General features: G+C 37.2%; 1 protein-coding gene across 1 annotated transcript in view; it reads right to left on the bottom strand.

Moving 5' to 3' along the window:
• TMEM30A (transmembrane protein 30A) overlaps positions 1–22,303 on the bottom strand; it is a 55,276-nt gene that overhangs the window by 3,867 nt on the left and 29,106 nt on the right. The window contains exons 3-6 of the mRNA XM_036766210.1: positions 13,242–13,349; positions 4,819–4,906; positions 2,598–2,735; positions 983–1,189 (exon numbers count right to left, since the gene is read on the bottom strand). Coding sequence (XP_036622105.1) covers positions 983–1,189; positions 2,598–2,735; positions 4,819–4,906; positions 13,242–13,349 — 541 coding nt within the window. The remainder of the gene's footprint in view (positions 1–982; positions 1,190–2,597; positions 2,736–4,818; positions 4,907–13,241; positions 13,350–22,303) is intronic.

Raw genomic sequence — 22,303 nt, 5'->3', positions numbered from 1 at the left:
GTTTGAGTTTTCCTGGCAAAGATACTGGAGTGGTTTGCCATTTCCTTCTTCAGTTCATTTTACAAATTAGAAACTGAGGCAAACAGTTAATTAAATTACTTGCCCAGGGTCACACAGCTACTACGTGTCTAAGGCCAAATTTGAACTCAGTCTTCCTGATACCAAGCCAAGTGCTCTATCTACTGTACCACCTAAATGCCCTTATTCTACTAGTAAGAAATGTAAGACAATACTGAGAGATTATCTGGAACCCTTGGATGAATTAGCATTTTTAAACTTCAGAGATGTAATAATTACCAACACAAGAATAAAAATTAGGTTTCTTAAAATTTATACAAAGCATGTATGAAATAGTTTAACTACATTCAAATGAAATAACCCATCCAGAGAAGCAGTGTGGTATAGGGCATAGAGAACCAGGAAGACCTGGGTTAAGTCCTATGTTCGACATATCTTGGCTCTGTGACCTTGGGCAAGTAATTTAACCTATTCACGCTCTGGACAACTCTAAATTATAGAGAAGGTGCCAACCTACATTGTTGGTGGAAGTTTCCTCCCCTGAGACGTCCCTCTCTCAATGAAATCATAGATCCAGTCCGTATCCACAACTCTTCTATAGTTCTTATGAACTAGTGTAGTATTTTCAACACATCTAAGTTATCTGATCTTTGCAGCATGCTGGTTTATGAGTGGATAAATTTTAAGTATTTTTGCCATGCAACATGCATGAAGCCCTAAACCAGCATTGGGAATATATTCATGTGGTTTTCAAGAAATTTTTCTGAAAGCTAAAATTTGTACAATTGAAACAGAAAGCATACTCTTATCTATACCCTGAATAAAAACAAAAGCAAATAAATAATATTACAGCGATACAAACTAAAAACTAAAAAAGTTGCTTGTTCAGCCAAGTCTGTATTTAATGATATCTCAAAGGACTTTTTATAGGTCTGGATTCCGTAAATGTAGCAAAAAAGGATACTGTATGTGACTCTCAAAAGGTACTGTCCAACAGGTAAAGTTGGATGCAATCCACCCTTTTTCTCTATCAGACGATAAAGCTTACGAAAAGTAGGTAATGCTGCAGTACGCATCCACACAATAAAATCCTCATTTATGAATCCATTGTTGTCATCATCTTCATCCAATTCATATACTGGTTTAGGCCAGTTTATAGGCTTTGTTGTACCTAAAAAAAATTGGGCAAAATTTTCATTCTATCAGAAAAGTTTCATCCAAAAAAATTACATAAAGAATTAAAATAATTTAAAATATTTTTCTAAATCTTGAAGATTTAAATGTAATTATATACTGAATTCATAATTTCTTGTTTTGCAAAATACAAACCGATCACATCAATAAATTAAAAAAGAATAGACATTTAGGCAATTATACAGTTGACATATAAAACACTAAAATAAGCAAATGAAAACATTGGAGTACCTTTCAAAAAGTAATTTTTTTAATGTAAAGACAAAACAATGATAAAAATAGGGTATACCATGAGCAGAATAAACTTGTAATGAAAATATCATCTCATATTTTTATTTTTAAGGAAAACTTAGCCACAGCATGATATAATAGTAACCTCACTAAATTTAACTGTAAAAAGACCTAAGTTTGAATTCCAGCTCCAGCATCTTCTGTGTGAACTTGGACATGTCATTTAATTTATCCTTGGCTTTTTTTTAATCTATGATATCCAGATAATCACACTCATGCTATCTACACGTCAAGAGCTGTTATGAGGAAAATATTCTATGAACAACTCTAAATCCACCACTTTAAAATACAGAATATTCATGGAACAGCAGTAATTATAGTTATCCCTTCCACATCGTGGGGGTTAAGGGCGCAGCATCTCCTTGATCTTGAAAAATTGAAAATTTTTCAGCCTTCCCTTCACACCAGAGCAGAAGTCTGAATTATTATGGTATTAAAAGATAAAATATGTTGATATTATATAATACTGTACATATATTTTATGCATTTCTGTGTTTCTTAACTGTTCTGTTGTCTTCTGGCCTTTGCATGTCATCTGCAGCTTCCACAAAACTCCCTCAAAAATTCCCATTTAATTTCTTATGTCAACCCACAATATATCAAAACTACAATGGGGAAAGTCCTGATGTGGAAGCGTTAACTAATTTCAGGATTAAAAAATAGTCCCCTTAAAAAAGGGACAGGGACTCAGTCATTAGTATAAGGAGTTCATGGTGAGGAACTCCTTCTACCAGTGCAGGCTGGTACCTTCCCTGCAACCTATAGTCTTACAAAGTTACCTGGGGGCACTGAGAAATTAGTTGATTTGCCCAGGATCACAGAGCCATTAGGTAGGTCCCAGAGGCAATACCTGAAACCAGTTCTTCCTAACTCAAGGCCAGTTCTCTATAACATGTTACCAAAACTGTTACTAAATTATATCACAATTTATCTGGGGAGAGAAAAGTAAAAATGACAGATATTTAAGCTTTAACAGACAAGACAGGAAAATGCAAATGACTCTTCTAGCATTCCTCAGACTATGTATTTTTGTTTTGTTTACAATTTCAATATTTTTATCTTAACCTCAAGTTTTTGAGTTTTTTTCACCTTACCTTTAAAAACTTCAGACAGGTTACTTCCATGGGGATTTCTGAATTTCACATTTTTATCTGTCCACCAAGCAATACCCTTCTTATGCAGAGGAACACGTATAAGTGAACTGTCATTCATCTGAAACAATTCTAATGTATCTAAAAATGAGACAAAAAAGATATAGTTACTTTATGGTCTTACTTGACAGTGCTTCATTCTAAACCCATCAAGGATTATTGTTCTTGTGCTTCCTTTCTCTCTCTGCTCTTGTCCTATGCTTTATCCTTCTAGGGATAACATTCAAGAAGACAATCAGCAAATAACTTGCTAAAATCATTAAACTTAATGAAAGAAAGATATAGGAGCTCCTTAAGGAACTTCCTCTAGCCATACATGTAGATTTTTACAAAGACAACATGGGGAGAAATAATAATAATAATTTGATATTTCTGTTGTATTTTATTAAATGAAATATTAAAAATTTATAAATTAGTACAGATGAGGTTGACCTAAAAATCTCTCTGGAATCAATTAAGTTTGACACACAACAAATATATTAAATAAAGGAATTCTTAACCTTTTTTGTGTTATGGATTCCTTTGACATTCTAATGAAGCCTGTGGACTCCTCAGAATATGTTTTACTATCTACACTCAAAATTAAAGGCAATGCTAAATTTTAGTTAAAGGTTAGTAAAAATAAAGATGTATGTTTTTTTCTTATCCAGTTCATTTGATTTAACATGTGCTTTATTTTTAAAAACTATATTCTGAGAATATATTCTGATATATATATATATATATCAGATATATATGATATATATATATATATCTGAGAATATATTTAAAAACTATATTCTGAGAAAGTTTCTGACCTCTGGTATATCAGATAAATCCCCTTTTATTTTGTATTCAATTAATCTTATCATAAAAGTACAAATACACAATCTACAATGGCAACTTATCAATAAATCTATATATACCTTTCTGATTCCCAAATCTACCCATAAAGAAAGTTTTTAAGAGAAAGGCAATATGGCATAATGGATAAAGTGTGGGACTTAAAATTAGAAAGACTTGGGTATTTGGCAGGAACATTCTGCCTCTTAACATGGGCAGGTCAGTGAAACTCCCTGAGCCTTGGGTAACTCTAAGACTTCAAATCCTAGATTACAGTGAATTTCCAAAATCACAGGTCCTTGATAATATTCTATGACACAGTATAGTTGTCAACATTTATAATTTTCTTAGTTCTGCTTTTTGACAGTGTGGCTTGTTTCATATAGTACTGTGCTGAATTGTTATTTATCATTTTTGAAAAATGATACACATAAGATATTACTCTGACAGAACAAAATCTTTTAGTCACTTTCCAACCACTGTGCACTTAGGTTATTTAAAGTTTTTCACTACTACATATAATACCACTATAAACATCAGTATATAAAAAGTTATTTCCTTCTTTTTAGATATTTTCTTAAAGTATATTATATAATATATTTTTATTGTACATTAATTTCCCACAATTGCCAAGTATACTTCTGAACACTTCTTCATACTGCTAGTTGATGCAAAAAGAAAATGCAAGTTTTTTTTTTAAATACCCAGATGAAATGAAAATTAGCAAGGTAAATACACATTCACACCCATATCCACCCACCCACACTGAACCACCCCCAAAATTCAATAATGGATTGCTAAGTTAAATGGCATTTGTATTATCCATTGCTCCTCTCATTTAGCAGTATTAATGGTCAGCAGACCATTTAATTATTTTTTTTTTTACCATAGGACAGAAGTATTTCCTTTGCTAAGTGCTGGTCATCCTTCTTTCTTTCCTTCCCTATGGATAAAGGGTTTCCCAGCCAGACAGAGAAATATATTACTGAACAAATCACAAGATACTAAAGTTTTTACGATATTTTGAGAAGCGGAACAAGAGGGCAAAGATTTATCAACTCTCTTTCTAGACACACACACACACACACACACACACACACACACACACACACACACACACTTTGCTAAAAGTCAAAAGCATTCAAAATTCTATAGTGAGCCTCAAAAGGTAAAGACACGTATTACTGTTATTTTCTATTTAATAAAGCTTTGGAGAGATTTTTATACTTAAAACTGTCAAATTTATCAGTCCTATCCATGTGTTACTAGAACATTAAATTTGTAACAGACTATATAGAATGTCATAAGATTTCAAAACAAGCAGCAGTTTAAAAGATCATACCATTAAACATACTGTTGGCAATAGCTCCACAAGGAGCAATTGGCTTATCTTGATCCTTGCGATAGGGCTCACACTCCTTACTGGGGTTCTGATTTTTATAAAGAAAGAAGAGCAAAGAAAAATGTAAAGACAAACATTATTGACTAAACCATGATCTAAATTCTCTAAATCTGTCTAGAAAATATTAATAAGTAGGTAGTTAACACTGCCATATAAACATTATCCCCAAATAATTCCAATTTCAGCATACTAGTAAAGTATAAGCTTGTAAACATGTTTCCCTTTAAGTACTCTCAAAAGAGAACCTTATATTGGTACAGTATTATTATATAATAATTGAAACAATATGAAAAATGCACTAATATGCACTAATTTTTCTTTCATATCTTTCGCTTAAATATTGTTTTTTATTTTGTCTATACAACAAGAATTAGGAATTGACATAACTCTACTTATGATCAGAGAGGAACTTGGTTTAGATCTCAGCATTATTACTTAAAACTGATATAACCCTGAGAAAGTCAATTAACTTCTCAGGGCCTCAAGTTTCTTCATTTGTAAAATGGTGGGACCAGAAAAGATGGTTTCTGCAATCCCTAAATCTGTGATCCTTTGTGTGACTACTCATTTCCCATCTTTGCTCTTAACTCACCAGACTTCTCCACCATGTCCAGGCAGCTTTCTCACCCTGGAAGATTCCACTGCCCCTGCAGTCCCTTACTTCACTCTTCTCCAGTCTCCAAACTTCTTTCTCCCACCACTATCTTTGCCTTTCAGCTCTCTTTCATGTGTTGTCTTCCCCCATTAGAATTCAAATTCCATGAGCCCAGAGACTTTCTTTTTGCTTGCACTGGTATTCTCAACACTTGGCACAGTGTATGGCACATAGTAAACACATAATAAATGTGTACTGACAAGTTTCATGTTGCTATGTATCATTAAAAGCCCCTATATTGAACCTCTCTTCCCTTATCAAGTTCCCTGAGGTGGTCAGGAAAGATGGAAAATACATATTACTCATCCCTAACACATAGATGGCTTGCAATCATAGCCCCAAAGGCTGTGCTGGAAACAGGAGTAAGTAGATGAGAAGGCAGACAGTTTGAAAGATAATTCACATCACTACATTCCAGATTTCTTATTTATTCAGCTCCCTCAACAATGTGTACATATATAGTAAACACACTGGGGCTATGAAGGGTGATTTAAAAAACCAATCAACAAACATTTTACCAAGTGTCTACTTTTTGCCAGGCACAGGGCTAAGTACTAAGGATACAAAGACAAGAATCAAACAGCCTCTAAGCTCAAAGAGCTTACATTTTATTGGTGGAAGATAAAATGTATTTAGATAATAAAATAAATGCAAGGTAATTTTTTTTTGGAGGGAAGAGGTATTAGTACCTGGGGAGATTAGAAAAAAACTTCATAAAGAATACATTTGAGCTGGATTTTGAAGGCAATGAGGGACTTTACGAGGTAGAGGTAAGGAGGGAGTGCAGCTAGGTGTTGCAGTGGATAGTGCTCAGGACTTGGGAGTCAGAAAGACCTGGGTCCAACTGAAGTCAATCTAAGACACTTGCTAGCTGTGTGACCCTGGCCAAGTCACTCTATTTGCTTCAGTTTCCTTATTTGTAAAATGGAGATAATAATAGCACCTTCCTAGCATGGGTTGTTGGGAGAATCTAATGAGATAACTTATATTAAATAATCGGCAAACCTTAAAGTACTATATAAATGCTAGCTATTGCTGCTGTTGTCATTGGGGAAAACACCTTGGGGATGGGAGAAACTTAAGGCAGGGAGCCAACTGGAAGGCTATTGCTATAGTCCAAGGAAGAGATGACGAGGGCCTGAACTATGCTGTTGGCTGCATGACTGGAAAGGAGAAGATGGATGTGAGGTAGAGGTAGAAATTACATTTGACAACTAATTGGATATGTGAGGTAAGGGACACTTAGGAGACAAAGATAACACCACGGTTGTAAAACTGGGTATGCGGAAGGATAGAAGTATTCTCCATAGAAATAAGAAAATTCTGAAGAAAGGTAGGATTTGGAGAAAAGATAAAGATGTCATTGGGACATCCAGATTCAAATATCCAGTAGGTATATGGAAACACATGACTGACGGAGACTAAGACTAGAATAAGAAAAGATTTGGGAGTCCTCTGCATAGAAATAATAATTAAACACATGGGAGTTGATGAGGTCACCAAGAGAAAGGGTAGAAAGAAAACACAGGACAAAGCCCTAGGGAAAACACACAGTTAAGGAGCATGCTATGGAATCAACAAAGGAGACTGAGAAGGAATAGTCACAAAGTAGGAGAACCAAGAGAAAATTTGTCACATACAAAGTATCCAGGAAAAGAGCATAGGCAAGTGTCAAATAACACAGAGTTGAGTAAGGGAAAGAGGAGGACTGAGAAAAGGCCATTAGATATGGTGATTACAAGAGATTACCAGCAACTCTGAGGAGAGAAATTTCAGTTGAGTGAGGTCAGAAGCCAAACTATGGTTTCTATGGAGGAGAGATGTTGGTTGAATAAGGTAAGAGGCTGAGATGACAGCAAGGTCTAGAGAGTTCTTTTTTATATGCAGCAGTACAGAAGCCAGTAGGCAGGGAGAGATTAAAAAATAATGGAGGAGGGGATGACAGTGGAGGGCAATCTGCTATAGAAGGTAGGAGGAGATGGAATAAAGAGTACATGAAGAGACCACTCTTTTCTATATCAGATACTTGAAAAGAAGAGGGATTACATCAAGGAACTTTGAGATGGAGAAAAGGAGAGAATAAAGGGTCCACAGCAAATTGGTTTCTATTTTCTCAGTAAAATCTGAGTCAGGGTCATCAGCTAAGAAATTGAAGGAGACAGTATGAGAGGTTTGAGGAGAGAACAAAAGAATTCAAACAATCTCTTCTGAGAATGGAATAGAGAATCAAGTAGGGAGGAGTAAAAGGACTACTACTATTATTATCCTTACTAGTCTTTCCTCGAATTTTTTATTTTACAAAAACTTAAAGGATTTCACAAATTAGTTGCATTTTTCTGCAGTGATGCAATTACTGAATGTAAATTATGCAAATCATTCATATTATTAAATCCTTAGGGAAGCCCTAAAGGCACATCAAAAAGATAATATCTATTATTTAAAATATGGTCTAGTCTTCAAGAATTCATCATTTGGATAACAAGAAGCATTTATTAGGTGTCTAATCCACAGAACAAGATGACATACAAAGATAAATATGACATAATAATACACTGTTGATAGGCCTAATTAAGTACCACAAAGTACCACATCCAATTAATGAAGAAATCATCACAACTTTATATGAGTATCTTTGCTACAGAAGTTTTTTATTCTCTTGGATGTAGGGTCCAGCCTATACTTCAAATCCAGGGCTCTTTCCATTATATAATACTGCCTCTTTTATGTCATACTACCTCATGAATGTTTTTATTTTTAAAATTTATTTTTAACTAATATATTGTTCTACACAGCTGAAATTCCTTCAAAGTGCATTCCTTGAAAACAGTTACACATAAGCACCTGATAACAAGTGCAAACAATAGCACATGATACTTTCCAATTTTATAGGATAACATTTATTAAAAGAAGGGGGAAATGTGTACTTTAACTTTAACAATGCAGTCCATTATATTTTAGTTCAATTTTCTTGCTGTTTAACGTTGTCTTCAATTACATTGCTGTAGTCATTGCATTTTGATACATTTCACGGCAAGAATTTATTAGCTTCTGATAATTCTAATTTAATAAGCGTTTCACTATTTACACTGCCCTGTGCTAGGCACTGAAGATACAAAGACAAAAATAAGACATAAGACAAATACAAATATAAAAATTTAAATTTCAAAATAAACAGATAAACAAAATTTAAATTTAAAAAATAAAGACAAAAAAATTTAAAAACTTGCCCTCAAGAAGCATATAGTTTATTGGTGAATATAAACAAGAAAACATATAATTATACAATAATTTGAGGAAGGAGAGAGAACTAACAACTAATCGGTGCTCTAAGGCTGAGGTGTCAAATACAGCATTGCAGCCAAAACCCAAATTAGAATGTAAGTAGGAAATATTTAACAAAATACATATACAATAAAACACAGCCAATATTAATTTGTGGTTTTCTAAGTCAACATGCAGCTCTCAAGGATCTTTATGTATAGTCTGTTTCTATTTAAATTTACCACCACTGCTCTAGGGGGATCAAAAAAGGCTTATCATAGGATAGGTGGTACATGAGGCTTGAAGGAAGCTACAAGTTCTAAGAGAAAGAAATGAGAGAGGAAATGTTTTCCAAGCATGGGGCAAAGGCAGAAGGATGGGACATGGAGAAACAGCAAGCAAGGTAACATAAAGTATGTGAAGAGAAATAATATGTAATCGGCATAGAAAGTTAGGCTGGAGCCAGACTTTAAAAGTTACGCTGAAGAACTTGTGTTTTATCTTAGAGGCAACAGTGAGCCACTGAAGTTTCGTAAGCACCGGAATACTATTGTTATACTTGTGCTTTAAGTAAGATTGTTTTGGAAACTGTGAAACACAGAGCAGAGTGGAGAGAAGAAACTGGAGTCCAATTAGGAAGCTACTGCAAAATTCCAGGTAAGAGATATTGAAGACCTAAAAGTAGGGTAGTGGCAGAGCGGAAAGAACACATAAACTTCGCCAGTTATTTGCAATGCTATTGTTTCCATTACTTCTGATAGACAAGTTGGTTTGAGGTTTTATTTCTCACCTATAAAGTAACCTACAGACTGAAAAATGTGTTAATTGTTCCAGAAGGAACAGGAAAATGTACACATAATAGGACTGCTCCACTACAATAGTTGCTACATACACACACAAAAAGATTGAGTCTCTGTGAGCCCCATGGTCTTAAAAATACATTCTTAAGTAACCTGGTAATGTTACTTGGACCTTTGCAAAAGGGGATTAGTACTATTGGGTGCTAGTTAGAAAAAATAGAAAAGAAGATCAGTGGAACAGCCAACCAGGTAAACAAGCATCAGAGAACTGAATTTAATTATCCAGAGCTCAATAACCACAATACCATGAACAACTTGCCTGAAAACTCCCTATTTTACAAGAACTGCTAGGAAAATTGGAAAGCAGTTTGTTAGAAACTGGGTTTGGACCAACCTTTTAAATTGTATATCATGATAAGTTAAAAATGGGTATGTGCCCTAAATAGAGGACACAAAGGGTAACTCCACAAAAGATGTGGAGAGAGTTCTTCCCCAATTATGGCTAGGGAATGAGTCCTTAATCACAGAGTGGAAGACCACAGAAGATAAAATAAGACAACTCTGCATCATACACGAAATTGAAAAGCTTTTGGATAAATCACTGCAACAAGGATAAGAGAAAGCAAGCATTTAAAAAAAAGTTTTGTCTCTGATAGTAATCTAATACGAAAGACATATAGAGAATTAACACAAATACATAAGACCAAAAGCCATTTCACTGTATAAGTGGTCAAAAGATACAAAGAAAATAGTTCTCAAAATAAGAATTACAAACTGTTAATAGCTATACAAAGATTTCTACAAATTACTAATAGGAGTAAATGCAAATCAAAATAACTGAGCTTCCACTTGATACTTAACAAAATTGGTAAAGATGACAAAAGATAGGAATAGCCAATGTTGGAAGGACTTCAGAAAGACGAGTACACTACCACACTGTTGGTGATATTGTGAACTGGTCCAACTATTCTGAGAAAAACTTGGAACTACATTTTTTAAGAGTTACTAAAATATCCACATCCTTTGCCCCAGAGATCCCACTGCAAGCATATACCACAAGGAGGTTAAAGACAGAAAGAAAGATTCCATATATACCAAAATTCCATATAGACCAAAGTACATAGCAGTACTTTCTGTGGTAGCAAATAACTAGAAACAAACAAAGCAGATGCCTAATGATGAGGAAACATTCAATAAATTGTGATATAGTAATGTGATAGTGTATAATAAGAAATCATGAATGAAAAGTACTCAGAGAAGCATGAGAAGATATATGAACTGTTAGAGCATAAACAAAGTAAAAACAGGAAAATTATATACAATAACTACAATAATGTAGATGGAAAGAACCACTTCCTCCCTCAAAGGAAAGTGAAAATCTTAAAATTATAATAACTAAGAATTTTGGCCCTAGAGGAAAGCTGAGAAAATATATAAATATACCTCTTAATCCTTGCATTGTAGAGAGGAAGGGCTATGGGCACAGAATATTGCAAATACTCATCAGAATCAAATAACATGTTGGTTAGTTTTCTTGAACTGCTTTTTCCCCCATCTTTCTTTTTTAATCTTTGTAACATGGGTTGGATTGATAGGGGAGGGATAGATTTAGACAGAAGGATAAAAGGCAGGGGACTAGACCTGTGACTTCATTGGTATAGGAAACTTCTAGGTAAAGAAACTCCCTCCAACAATGCAAGTCAGCACCTCCTCTATAACTTAGTCTTAGACAGTTGCCTAGAGCACTGTGTAATCTTAAGAGAATTGTCTAGAGCACAGAGTCTGAGGCAGGACTTGAAGCTACATCTTCCTGGTTTCAAGACTGCTCTTTATCTATTATACCACGTTGTTTCTCAGCACCACAATCAGAAACAAATGTGATATGAAAAGACATCAATAAAAGATACTTTTTCTTTTTACAGGAGGAACATCTGCTTACTGCAAAGTATCAGAAGGCAAGCTCCCTTCTATCCACTTTTAGAAGCAAGGATAATCACTCTTCAAATGAAATCCATCAAGTCATATATAGTCCTGGGAACTTACTTTGTATCCCACAGTATCTTAGAGGATCTCTTCACTCCTACATGAAACTCAGAAATGCAAGGATCCCCTGGAACATTCTCTGGGCCCCCAATATTCTTTTTTTTTTTCCTCTCCTGGTTCTCCTTCATCCTGTCTGGCCACTCCTACTCTGTCTCCTTTGCTGGATCTTCGTCCATGTCACACCCACTAACTCTGGGGGGTGCTGGGAGGCTCCGCCCTGGGCCCTCTTCTCTTCTCTTTTTCCTCTATACTATTTCACTTGGCAATCTCATCAGCTCCCATGGATTCAATCATCATCTCTATGGAGAAGATTCTCAGACCTATTGATACAGCCCTGACCTCTCTCCTGATGTCCAGTCTCTTATCATCAACTGCCTAATGTCACTATCAAACTGGTTGTCCCATAGATATCTTAAACTCAACATGCCCAAAATTGATCTCATTACCTTCACTCCCCACTCCACCCTCTTCTCTTCCTAATTTCCCTGTTACTGTCAAGGGGACCATTCTCCTCCCAGGATACAGGCCTGAACATCAGGTGTCATCCTTGACTCTCACTGTCTTTCACTCCACCTCCCCTTATCAAATTGATTGTACAATTCTATCATTTCTGCCTCCATTTCATCTCTCTTTATACTTCTCCTTCTCTCTTCTTCCACTGTCACCATCCTAGTCCATCCTCTCATTACTTCACAGCTGGACTATTGCAGGAGCTGCTAGTTGGTCTCCCTGTCTCATCCCTCCCCACTCTAGTCCATCCTCTATTCAAAGCTGATCTTCCTAGAGAACAGGTCTGATCTAATCACCCCTCCCCCATTCCATAAACTCCATAGCTCCCTGTTATCCCCAGGATCAAATAAAAATTCCCTTCCTTGCTTTTAAGGGCCCCCAATATTCTAAACTGAATCAGGACCCTGAATACATAGAAAGGGTATTAAATCAAGCTTTTCTTGGTTTTCTATAGATAAGGATGCAGTAGAAGGCCAAGGAACGTGACTTTGGGCAACAACAAACTTCCCAATTCATATTCTCAAGTCTCAACTCATGCTCAATAAGAGCATCCCAAGATGCTTGATATTCTGGATACTAATGAAACTGTCAAGAACAGGATATAAAGGACACAAAACATCACTAAAGCAAGTTATACATTGAGAAATACAGGGTCTCCTGATTGGCATTTGAGTTAGAAAACAAAGCACCATGTACGAGTATAATTCCAATAAAATTTCCAATATCAATTTAAGCTTATTTACATAAATCTTTTAAAATAGATGGTAACATCCAAAATGTAACCATTAAATCTAGCACAAGATTAATGTATTCTGGTTTATTCCAATTACAGGTTTCAACATTATAGGACAAAATATGACAATAAAGTTAAAGCCCCCAAAAGTGTACTAACCACAACCTGAAGATTCTTCCCTGGAAGAAAATGTTAGACTGCACAAATTCTAGAAAATTTAATTACAAAAACTGTTATATGCAATAAAATATTGTCCTTTAATTCCACATTAAATCTTCCCACAAATAATTTTCTTGGTTGTTAAACTGCAAGTGGTGATATTACTAGTGTCACCAGCTTGTATTTCATTATTTTTACTTACTCTTAAGGAATTAAGATCTCCATTTAGTTGACTATCATCTCGAGATTTCACATAGCGACGATGATTCTGATAGAAATTAGATAGTCCATAATACATAAACACATATCCCTGTGGAGATTGGAGGGGAAAAAAAAAGATTTTATTTCAAAGACTGAAAATTTTGAAGCAAAATGCATATTTCTGTATGAATGATGCCTTATGTTTAGCATGACTCTTTTGCACTTCAAAGATCCATGATTTTGTCATTATGGTTATTCCCTCCACCGATACAGACTGCAAAACACCTTTTCTTTAGTAAATAGTCTTCATGAGTTGCTATGGCTGAAAAATTCATCATCCTACAGCCAGACCTGGTGACATCTCTCCAAACTTATACTGGACTTGAAGTCATTTCAGTGTAGGAGGACCTGCTAAGGCTTTTGTACCACTGGTATGGCTTTGAGAGGTTAAGATCACCTCCACATAATGAAGCACTGAATATGTTGTTAGCAAAGGATGGCTTTTAATATGCATACTTCATTCACTTCCAATTTAATTTGAAAATCGGAAATAATTTAATTAGGTTCTGGGCTAAAATCAGCTTTTGTTTATTAGCAAGTTATTTCTTTGAAAATAGTGCAAATTAACCAAGTAAACAAGACTGAAAGGAGATGTTTGCAATAATTTAAGGAAAATTGTTTTAAAGTAACCTTAAATAGGTTAGAAGGGCCCACCAGTAAGCAACTGATCTTTGTTTCATGGATTGAGTTGACCCAAAGGTTAATGGAGAGAAAATGGGCACAAGAAGGCTTAAGTTTATTTCCAGTGCTGACTTATGTACAAGAAGTGACAAATGATGATACTGAGTAAATACATGATTGAAAAAAGAGGTGAGGTGGTCATATAATGAAAGAGATGACAAGATGGACAGCCTGAGTGCTACTTTGGTACTCACGAAATGGTATAAGACCTAGAGAAAGGCCTCCAGCACTTTGGATGGATCTTCTGTGGAGGATCTATGATAGAATATGGACAAGAAATACACAGGATGAGAAAGTGTGGATGGGTTGCTACCAACACTGATGGAAGGAATACCCACATTGATGAGCTCAGATGCACTGAGGTATTAAGAAATCAATCATCTGTTCACTAAATCACCCCTCCTGAGGAGTTCTAACAGGGAAAACTCTTATCCTAGATTGTGTTACTAACTTTAATTAAAATTTAAAATCCTGCAATGTAACAGATCTATGACTTCCTCAATGTGGGTAGTCCCTCCAGTGATGCCGATTGCAATCCATTCATGCCTTACTATCCTGTGCAACTCTAGTCCATATTCTCCCAGAAATTCACCACAAGGGATCTACCCAACAAGCTGGGGAATAGTCCTCTACACATCTGGATAGGTCCTGGATATGGATGGAGCATGTGGCCGGTTCAGTCTCACTGTACACCTGACCCTTTGGCAATATATTTCACACCTAATCTCCTGCACAACTCCTCATTTGTAATGTGTTGCAGCCTGTTCATACCCACCACGTGACTACAGATTTTTGGGTAACCTCCAGCTTCAACAATTCTCTGAAGACATACAAGGCAAGGAAAATATTAATATTAAAAAGGACGGGCCTTTGTTTCAGGAAGAAGCTTGAAGCCACTAAAAGAACCCCACCACTTCTCAAAGACAGACAAATCTACTCTCCTAGCCAATTCTGGACCACAATTCTAGCTCATTTTCAGAATCTGTGCGATCAAACAAAAAGCATTTTTAAGTGTCTACTGAGTACCAGGCACTGAGGATACAAGACATAGATGAAACAGTCCCTATTCTCAAGAAGCACACATTTCATCTAGGGACATGTGTCCATATACAGGGTGTCCCAAAAGTCTTAGTGTAGTTTTAAGTTGTTAAAAGTCAAGGCATACACAAAATGTAAATATAAATTTACATAATTTAATAATTTTAATAATTATTAGCATAACACACTAGTTCCTTAATAAAAGGGACTAATAGCTTAGAGAACATGCGCAGGCCCCCTGCTGAATGTAGGTAGATGTTGAGATGAATCTTAATGGAACATGGCAATAGCCAGTCCAAAGGCACAGAAATGGGAGATGAAGTGTTGTGTACGGAAAAACACAGCAAGTAAGCCAGCATGACTGGACCTTACAGTGCATGGAGGAAAGTGAGGAAATTTGAACAGCAAGTGGTAATGAGAATTGAGTAAACCACACTGACTCCATCTTGTGACTCAATTCTGGAGCTGGGTCAGTTCCCTTTCTATTCAATTATGGGTCTAGTCCAATTTCTGCCGTGTGAGGAAACCTTATTCAATTATGGGAATTGTGAGAAAACTTTATTGCATTGTTTGAACCCAACCCTCTGAGACTGGAAAGCTTGGATCACTTCTATCTGCTGCCAGGAGACCCTAAACTAAGGACCTAGGTTATGCTGACCAGAAACCCAGAGTCATACACTGATGCAAGGAGTTTTCGCACAATCATATATCTCCAGCAACCCATGTCTTATCTGAAAACTGGCCCCGTTCTAGTCAATCAATTATCGTTTCCATGGTCCTTTGACTGAATACGGACACTGGGACATCTCTTTTCCCCTCTCAACTTGGAAAGTCCCTAATCTTTCCTCCAATTAGAAATCAGATTACCCAATTTTGTATCCTGGTTAATTGTTTTCTTTTAATTAATTGGTCTTATCTGACTGATTGTTTTTAGTACATGAAAATCTGTCTCCCCATTTTCTGGATTTAGTGCCAAAGCTGAGGGACCTGGTTTGGTATACACTGCTTAATAAATCAATATGCTTAGAAGCTCAAACCTTTGTTTCCTCAGTTACTTCATCTTTCACCAGCCAGAGGAGAAATGCGTAAGAAAATTAGAGAGACAGAAAGTGATCAAGTTGAGCTTTGAATGCTGATGCATCAAAACATGTTAAGTTTCATATGACCACACATGACAATCCAGTTAGATGTTATACTAGAGGTAAGCGGATCATTGAAGTTTACTGAGTAGGAAGGTGATACTGTCAGAACCGTACTTTTGGTGACAGTATGGGATGGACTGGAGAGGGAAGAAGAGAGGCAGGAAGGGACACCAATTAGTCAACTATAATAGTTCAGGCAAGAGTTGATGAGGGCCAAAATTTAGGGTAGTGTTTGTGTAAGTAAAGAGGAGGGGACATAAATGTCTGAGATGCTGTAGAGATAGAAATGACAAGATATGATGTGGTAACTGACTTAATATATGGGCTGAGTGAAGAGTTGAAGATGCCAAGGATGTAAACTTGGGTAACCTAGAACCATGGTAGTGCCTTGGGAAAAAGAAAAAAAAAAGAGAGGAAGAAAGAGAGAGAGAGAGAGAGAGAGAGAGAGAGAGAGAGAGACAGAGAGAGAGAGAGAGAAGTTTGGAAGATGGGTACATTTGGGAAGAAAGATAATAAATTTCCTTTTAGACATGTTTATTAGTTTTAGATGACCATATGACATTCAGCTTGACATATCCAAGCAACTGGTAATATGGACTCATATTCTCAGGAGAGAGACTAGGACTAGACACATAGATCTTTTAGTCACTGGCATAGAGATAGTTGAAGATGACCAAATGAGAGAGTTTAGAAAAAGAGAAAAGGGCTCAGGACAAAGCCAAGGGAACACACATAGTTAGTGAACATTACTCAACAGCTCTTCAACTTTTTCCACTTGCCACCCCTTTGGTGCCTCTTAAACTATGGGTCGTGACCCCATATGGTGTTGCTTCCCACAATTTAAGAAGCGCTGAGTCATAGATGAAGATTCAGCAAAGGAGAATGAAAAGGAATGTATAGACAGGAAGGAAGAAAACCAAGAAAATTCAGAGAAGCAAATATCAAGGAGAGAGCGTATAACAATGCCAAATACCCCGCAAAGAGGTCAAGAAAGATAAGGACTGAGGAAAGGCCATAAGATTTGACAATTAAGATATCATTGATAACTTTCAAAAAAGCAGCTGAGTATTGAGATCAGAAGTCAAAACAGCAGGTTTAGGAGACAATGAGAAGACAGGAAGTAGAGGCACCAAGTGTGGGTTTTCTTCCCCACTCCACAAAGAGTCTATCTAAGAAAAGGAGGAGAGATCTAAGATAACAACTGGGTATTTTTTTAGTGATGGGGGGAAAAGTCAGGTGGGCGTCAGAAAAAAGCCAGGAGTTAGGTAGTAGATGAGAATAGAGAACATTATACAAGAGAAAAAAGAAGGGTATGTGCAGAGAGGCTAACCCGTCCAAGAAGGGCCACCTCTTTAGGGACTAAAGTAAAAGAAGAGATTATAGGAGATGGTGTCAGAGGGACAGTGTCAGATAAATGTGAGATGACAAGAAAAGAGGAAGTTCGTGGTGAATGGCTTTGACTTCCATGGTAAAGTATGAGGCAAGGTCATCACCTAAAGAGACAGGATGTGGTGCTGTAAGAGGCTTGAAGAAAGAAGTTTAGTATAGTCACTGTGGTCAACTGAATACAGAATCAATTAGGGAGGAATAAAAAGATTTTCTTGTTTTAGTGAGGGCCCAGTTAACAAATCTGTGGTGGCTACAGTCAGTACAGTTGCTTGACTTCCTCCACGTCCCTACTTTTGAGTTTCAATGCAGGCAGACAGTAGGATTAATCCAGGTTTTGGGTTTTGCAAGGTATGAGCAGATAGGATAGCAAAACAAGGTATTCACAAACAGAAGACAGCACAAAACTGAAGTGACTCACAAGGAGCTGAGACTGGGAAGAGAAGAGAATGTAAACAAAGTAGAGGTGATAGCCTAGGAAAATACTCAGGGATAGAGGGATTAGAGGTCAAAATGAGGATGAAGCATAAGTTAAGAGTTATAAAGCAGAGAGAGATGGAGTGACTGAAGATCTAGTGAGATTAAATTCAATAGGGATAAAAGTGTTGTCCTTCGGTAAAAAAAAAACCAACTCCACAAAAAGATAAGGAAGGCTGTAAGTATAGATGGCAGTTATTCTGAAAAAGATGTGTGGGTCTTGGTGGAGTGCAAATTCAATTTGAATCAGCAGTATGGTGTGACAGTCAAAAAGGTGATGCAATCTTGGCCTCCTTTAAGGAAGCATAGTTTCCAGGAACAGGCATGTGATAACCCCACTTTACTCTGCTTTTGCCATATGCTGTGTACATTTCTGGACACTACTGTTCAAGAAACATGGGCAAGGATAAACAAGAGATTGTCCTGAGGAGGGCAATCAGGATGGTAAAAGGCCTTGACTTCATGACATATGAGGACAGACTGAAGGAATTGGGCATGTTTAGGCAAAAGTAGGTGAGACTCAGCAGGGAAAACATGGTAGCTATCTTCAAATATTTGAAAGGCTGGCTTGTGGAAGAGGAGTTAGATTTGTTCCATCAGGCTCCAAAAGACAAAACCAGGAGCAAATGGAAATAAATTGCAAAGAGGCAAATTTAGGTTCAATTTCAGGAAGCAATTAGAGCCATGTAAAAGTGAAGCAACTTGCCTCAAGATACGGTTAAGTTTCCCCTCCTTGGACCTCTTAAAGAAGAAGCTGGATGACCACCTGTTTGGTATGTTATTATGGGGATTCCTACATATATGAGTTAACTAGATGTCTACCAAGGTCCCTTGCAACACATTCTGCGGATTATGAACAGATAGAAGAATTTCAGAGTTCCTGAACATGGAGGTGGAACGCTTGTAGGTGATCAGAGCAAGGGTATGGTAATCCCTGTGTGCAGCTAGGGGGGAACAGAGATGTAGTAATGGGAGCTGAGTAGACCGAAGAACTGGGAAGTTAAGAGTATTTGAAGAAACATCATCAAGTATATTGAAGTCCCCTAGTATGAGGGAAAAATCTGGGGTAGAGAGTTTGGACTGAATGCCAGGCAACAAACCCACTGAAAAAGGAGGGACAATGTCCTGGGGGTTAGTAGGAAACAGTCATCAGGATCTGAATTGGGTTATAAATGTGGACAGAATGAACTTCAAAGGAGAAGATGTTACTGAACAATGGTGGTAGGAGTCTGGTAATGGCAATGAGGAAAAAGAAGTATTCTGACTCTCCCACTAAGATTAGAGGTATAAGAGTACACTGAGTACAGTTTAAAGATGGCTAGGGATTTAATGTCATTCAGAAGTCAGGGGGTGGAAAATATATAATCCAAATGGATAAATGCTATGGGCTGTCCATCCAAATATATATCATACTCTGAACACTAAGCAATTCTTCACCCATTTAGTTCAATCTTCACTTGGAAGGTATCTCCAGCAGAAGGTATCTCCCTTACAGGGAGTGTTAGGCTGTGAGTTATTTAATATCTGTTATCAATGTTAAAGGCATAGATAGCATGATTATCAAATTTGTAGTTGTGTGAGAAATACTGTTGTTCATCCTTCATTTTCAAAGAGAACCAATGACATCACAGGGTGATGACTTGCTTGTAAATTGGATTTAAGTGAGGCAGAGTTGCATAAAGCTGTCAGCCTTACTGTCTCTTCTAGAGTCATCAAAGTCCAGTGGCAAGACAAAAGTCAACACAACTGGCAATGGCCCAGGATGCAGGGGAAGACCATGGAATCATCAAATACACAGCAGTTTCAGCTACCTTCACAGCCATTAGAATGAACCGTTCTCTTATGCCCAATCCACCATTCACATGCTTGGGGTAGACATCCCCCTAACTCACCAAGTTTGAGGCCAATCAGTTACCGTCAATCTGGTTTAGCTGTCTGCCAGGATTGTTTTACTGGGGTATGGCCACTGTGCATGCTATAGCTTCTTGGAACTATAAGTGAAAGCTGAGTGCCAAGTGGACACCAAAGGTGGATGAGCAGCCCTGAAAAAGGCTTGGCAAGCCCTCACGCCAGAGGTGCTAATCTTCCCTGAATACCCCACACAGCCCTCTGAGGATTAGATAACATACTGGATGACAGAGTCAAGATCCAAAAAATTTTTTTCCAGGATAACAAAAATCTAGTGGTTTTAATAGATCACAAACTCAAAATAAATGCGCAGAATGATATGGGCAGCCAAAATAGTTAATGCAGACTTGGGCTACATCAAGACAGGCAGAGCTCTCAGAAATAAGGGCATAATAGTTCTGCTATACTGTTCAGACCACATCTGGAGTTCTGTATTCAATTCTGGGTGCCACAATTTAAGGATGATATTGATATGCCGGAAAGCATCCAAAGGAGGGTAAACCATGAGCAGATAGTGAAGGGTCTAGAATGTGTGACAGAGAAGTGATTTTCCTTAGGCACATATCTGACTGTTACTCCTTCACTCAATAAACTCCAAAGGCTCCTTATTGCCTCTCAGATCAAATATAAACTCCTCTCCTTGAGATTTAAAATGCTTTACAACCTTGCCTCAATCTATCCAACCACATTGTACATTACTTCTCCTTCAGCCTTTTGTGATCCTCACAAACGGGCCTTCTCTTCCTATCCTAATCCCCAGAACATTCTCCTTCCTTCCTCATTTGAGTTCAGAGCCTGGCTTGCAGCTCACACCAGGAGTCTTCAACATACTTAATGATCCACTTCACACACCCTAAATTCCCAACTCTTCAATCTATGCAATTCCCCTAATCTATTTCTCTACCCCACCTCAGCTATACACAGTCACACCCTTAACCTTGCCATCACCTACAAGTTTTCTACTTTTATGTCCATGAACCCCAAATTCCTTTATCTCATCATAACTTTTTTCTCATATACTCTTTCCCTTTGCCTTACAACCCCCAACACTGTTTTGGGGTTTTTTCCTTCCTCACCATGACATCTAATCCTTCCATCTCTCAGTTCTTTCCCAGGCCATCACCCACCCCTGCTCTTGCTGAATTTTCTTTCTCATTTCTCCTTCCCTGTCTCAATTTCTTGGTGAATCAGTTCAATTCTACATCAGCCTCTATGCTCAAATACCCTTACCTGTTGGCCCTATCACTGATCATGCCTTATCAAACCAACCAACCCACCATCTGATTTACATGCTGCTGAATAGAGCTGTTAAAAGTTGTGAACACTGGGATGACTGGGTTCACTACAAATTTGTTACATAATCTCAGCTGACTCTCACTACAGCAACTCTCACTACTTCTTAGATTGCCTCCCTAAATGATTTATTCTCCCTCACCACAAGGCTTACAACAGAGCCTGGCACATATTAAGTGCTTAATAAATTTTTGTTGACTGACTGCTCCTCGTATACAAGACTCCATGCCTTTACATGAGCTACCTCCCATGTCTGGAATACATTCCCTCCTCATCTATGCTTCAGAGTCCCTCTCTTCCTTCAAAAGGCAGCTCTGGTAGCAACTTCTATATAAAGCCTTTACTGATTTCCCAAACTGCAGGTCTTCTATTTCCCAAACTACCCTGCATTAACTTTGTATGCATTCGAATTTATTCACTTTATATGCTTATATTTACATATATGTAATTGTGGTCTCCTCTATTAAAATGTAAACTTCTTGAGAGTAAGGATTGTTTAATTCTTTGTATCCCCAATACCTAGCACAGTACTCGGAGGCAAAATACAATAAAGTGTTATCTTGTATTCTCTCTCCCTTCCAAGGAACTCTGTAATCATGAAGATGTGGTCTGCTGTTGAATATATTCACAAAAGCCTGTCCATTACATTCTCACTTATTCATCAAGCATGCTAGCAATGCATGTGTAAATTATTCTTATGTAAATGTTATGGGTGCAGCTAGGTGGCACAGTGAGTACAGCACCAGCCCTGGAGTCAGGAGGACCTGAGTTCAAATCCAGCCTCAGACATATGACACACTTACTAGCTGTGTGACCTTGGGCAAGTCACTTAACCCCAACTGTGCTGCCTTCCCCCCTCAAAAAAAGAAAAAAAAAAGAAAGAAAATGTTGTAAAGACAGAAAAGTGAGAATAAAAGCCCTAAGTTGTTTTCCAAGCTTTTGATATCTCTCCCCTCTTTCAGACTTATTACTTGGCAACCGATCTCTCAGTTTCCTCAGTAATTGTTTCTCCTCTAGCACATATCTTTACTTGGTCTAGACCAGCTGATCTTCACATTTCTTCTCTATACAGCACCAT

The sequence above is a fragment of the Trichosurus vulpecula genome, chromosome 7 (genome assembly GCF_011100635.1).
Source record: "Trichosurus vulpecula isolate mTriVul1 chromosome 7, mTriVul1.pri, whole genome shotgun sequence".
In the NCBI taxonomy this organism is placed as follows: domain Eukaryota; kingdom Metazoa; phylum Chordata; class Mammalia; order Diprotodontia; family Phalangeridae; genus Trichosurus; species Trichosurus vulpecula.
Note: the sequence above shows the minus strand (reverse complement) of the source record. Positions and strands in the feature narration are given on the sequence as shown.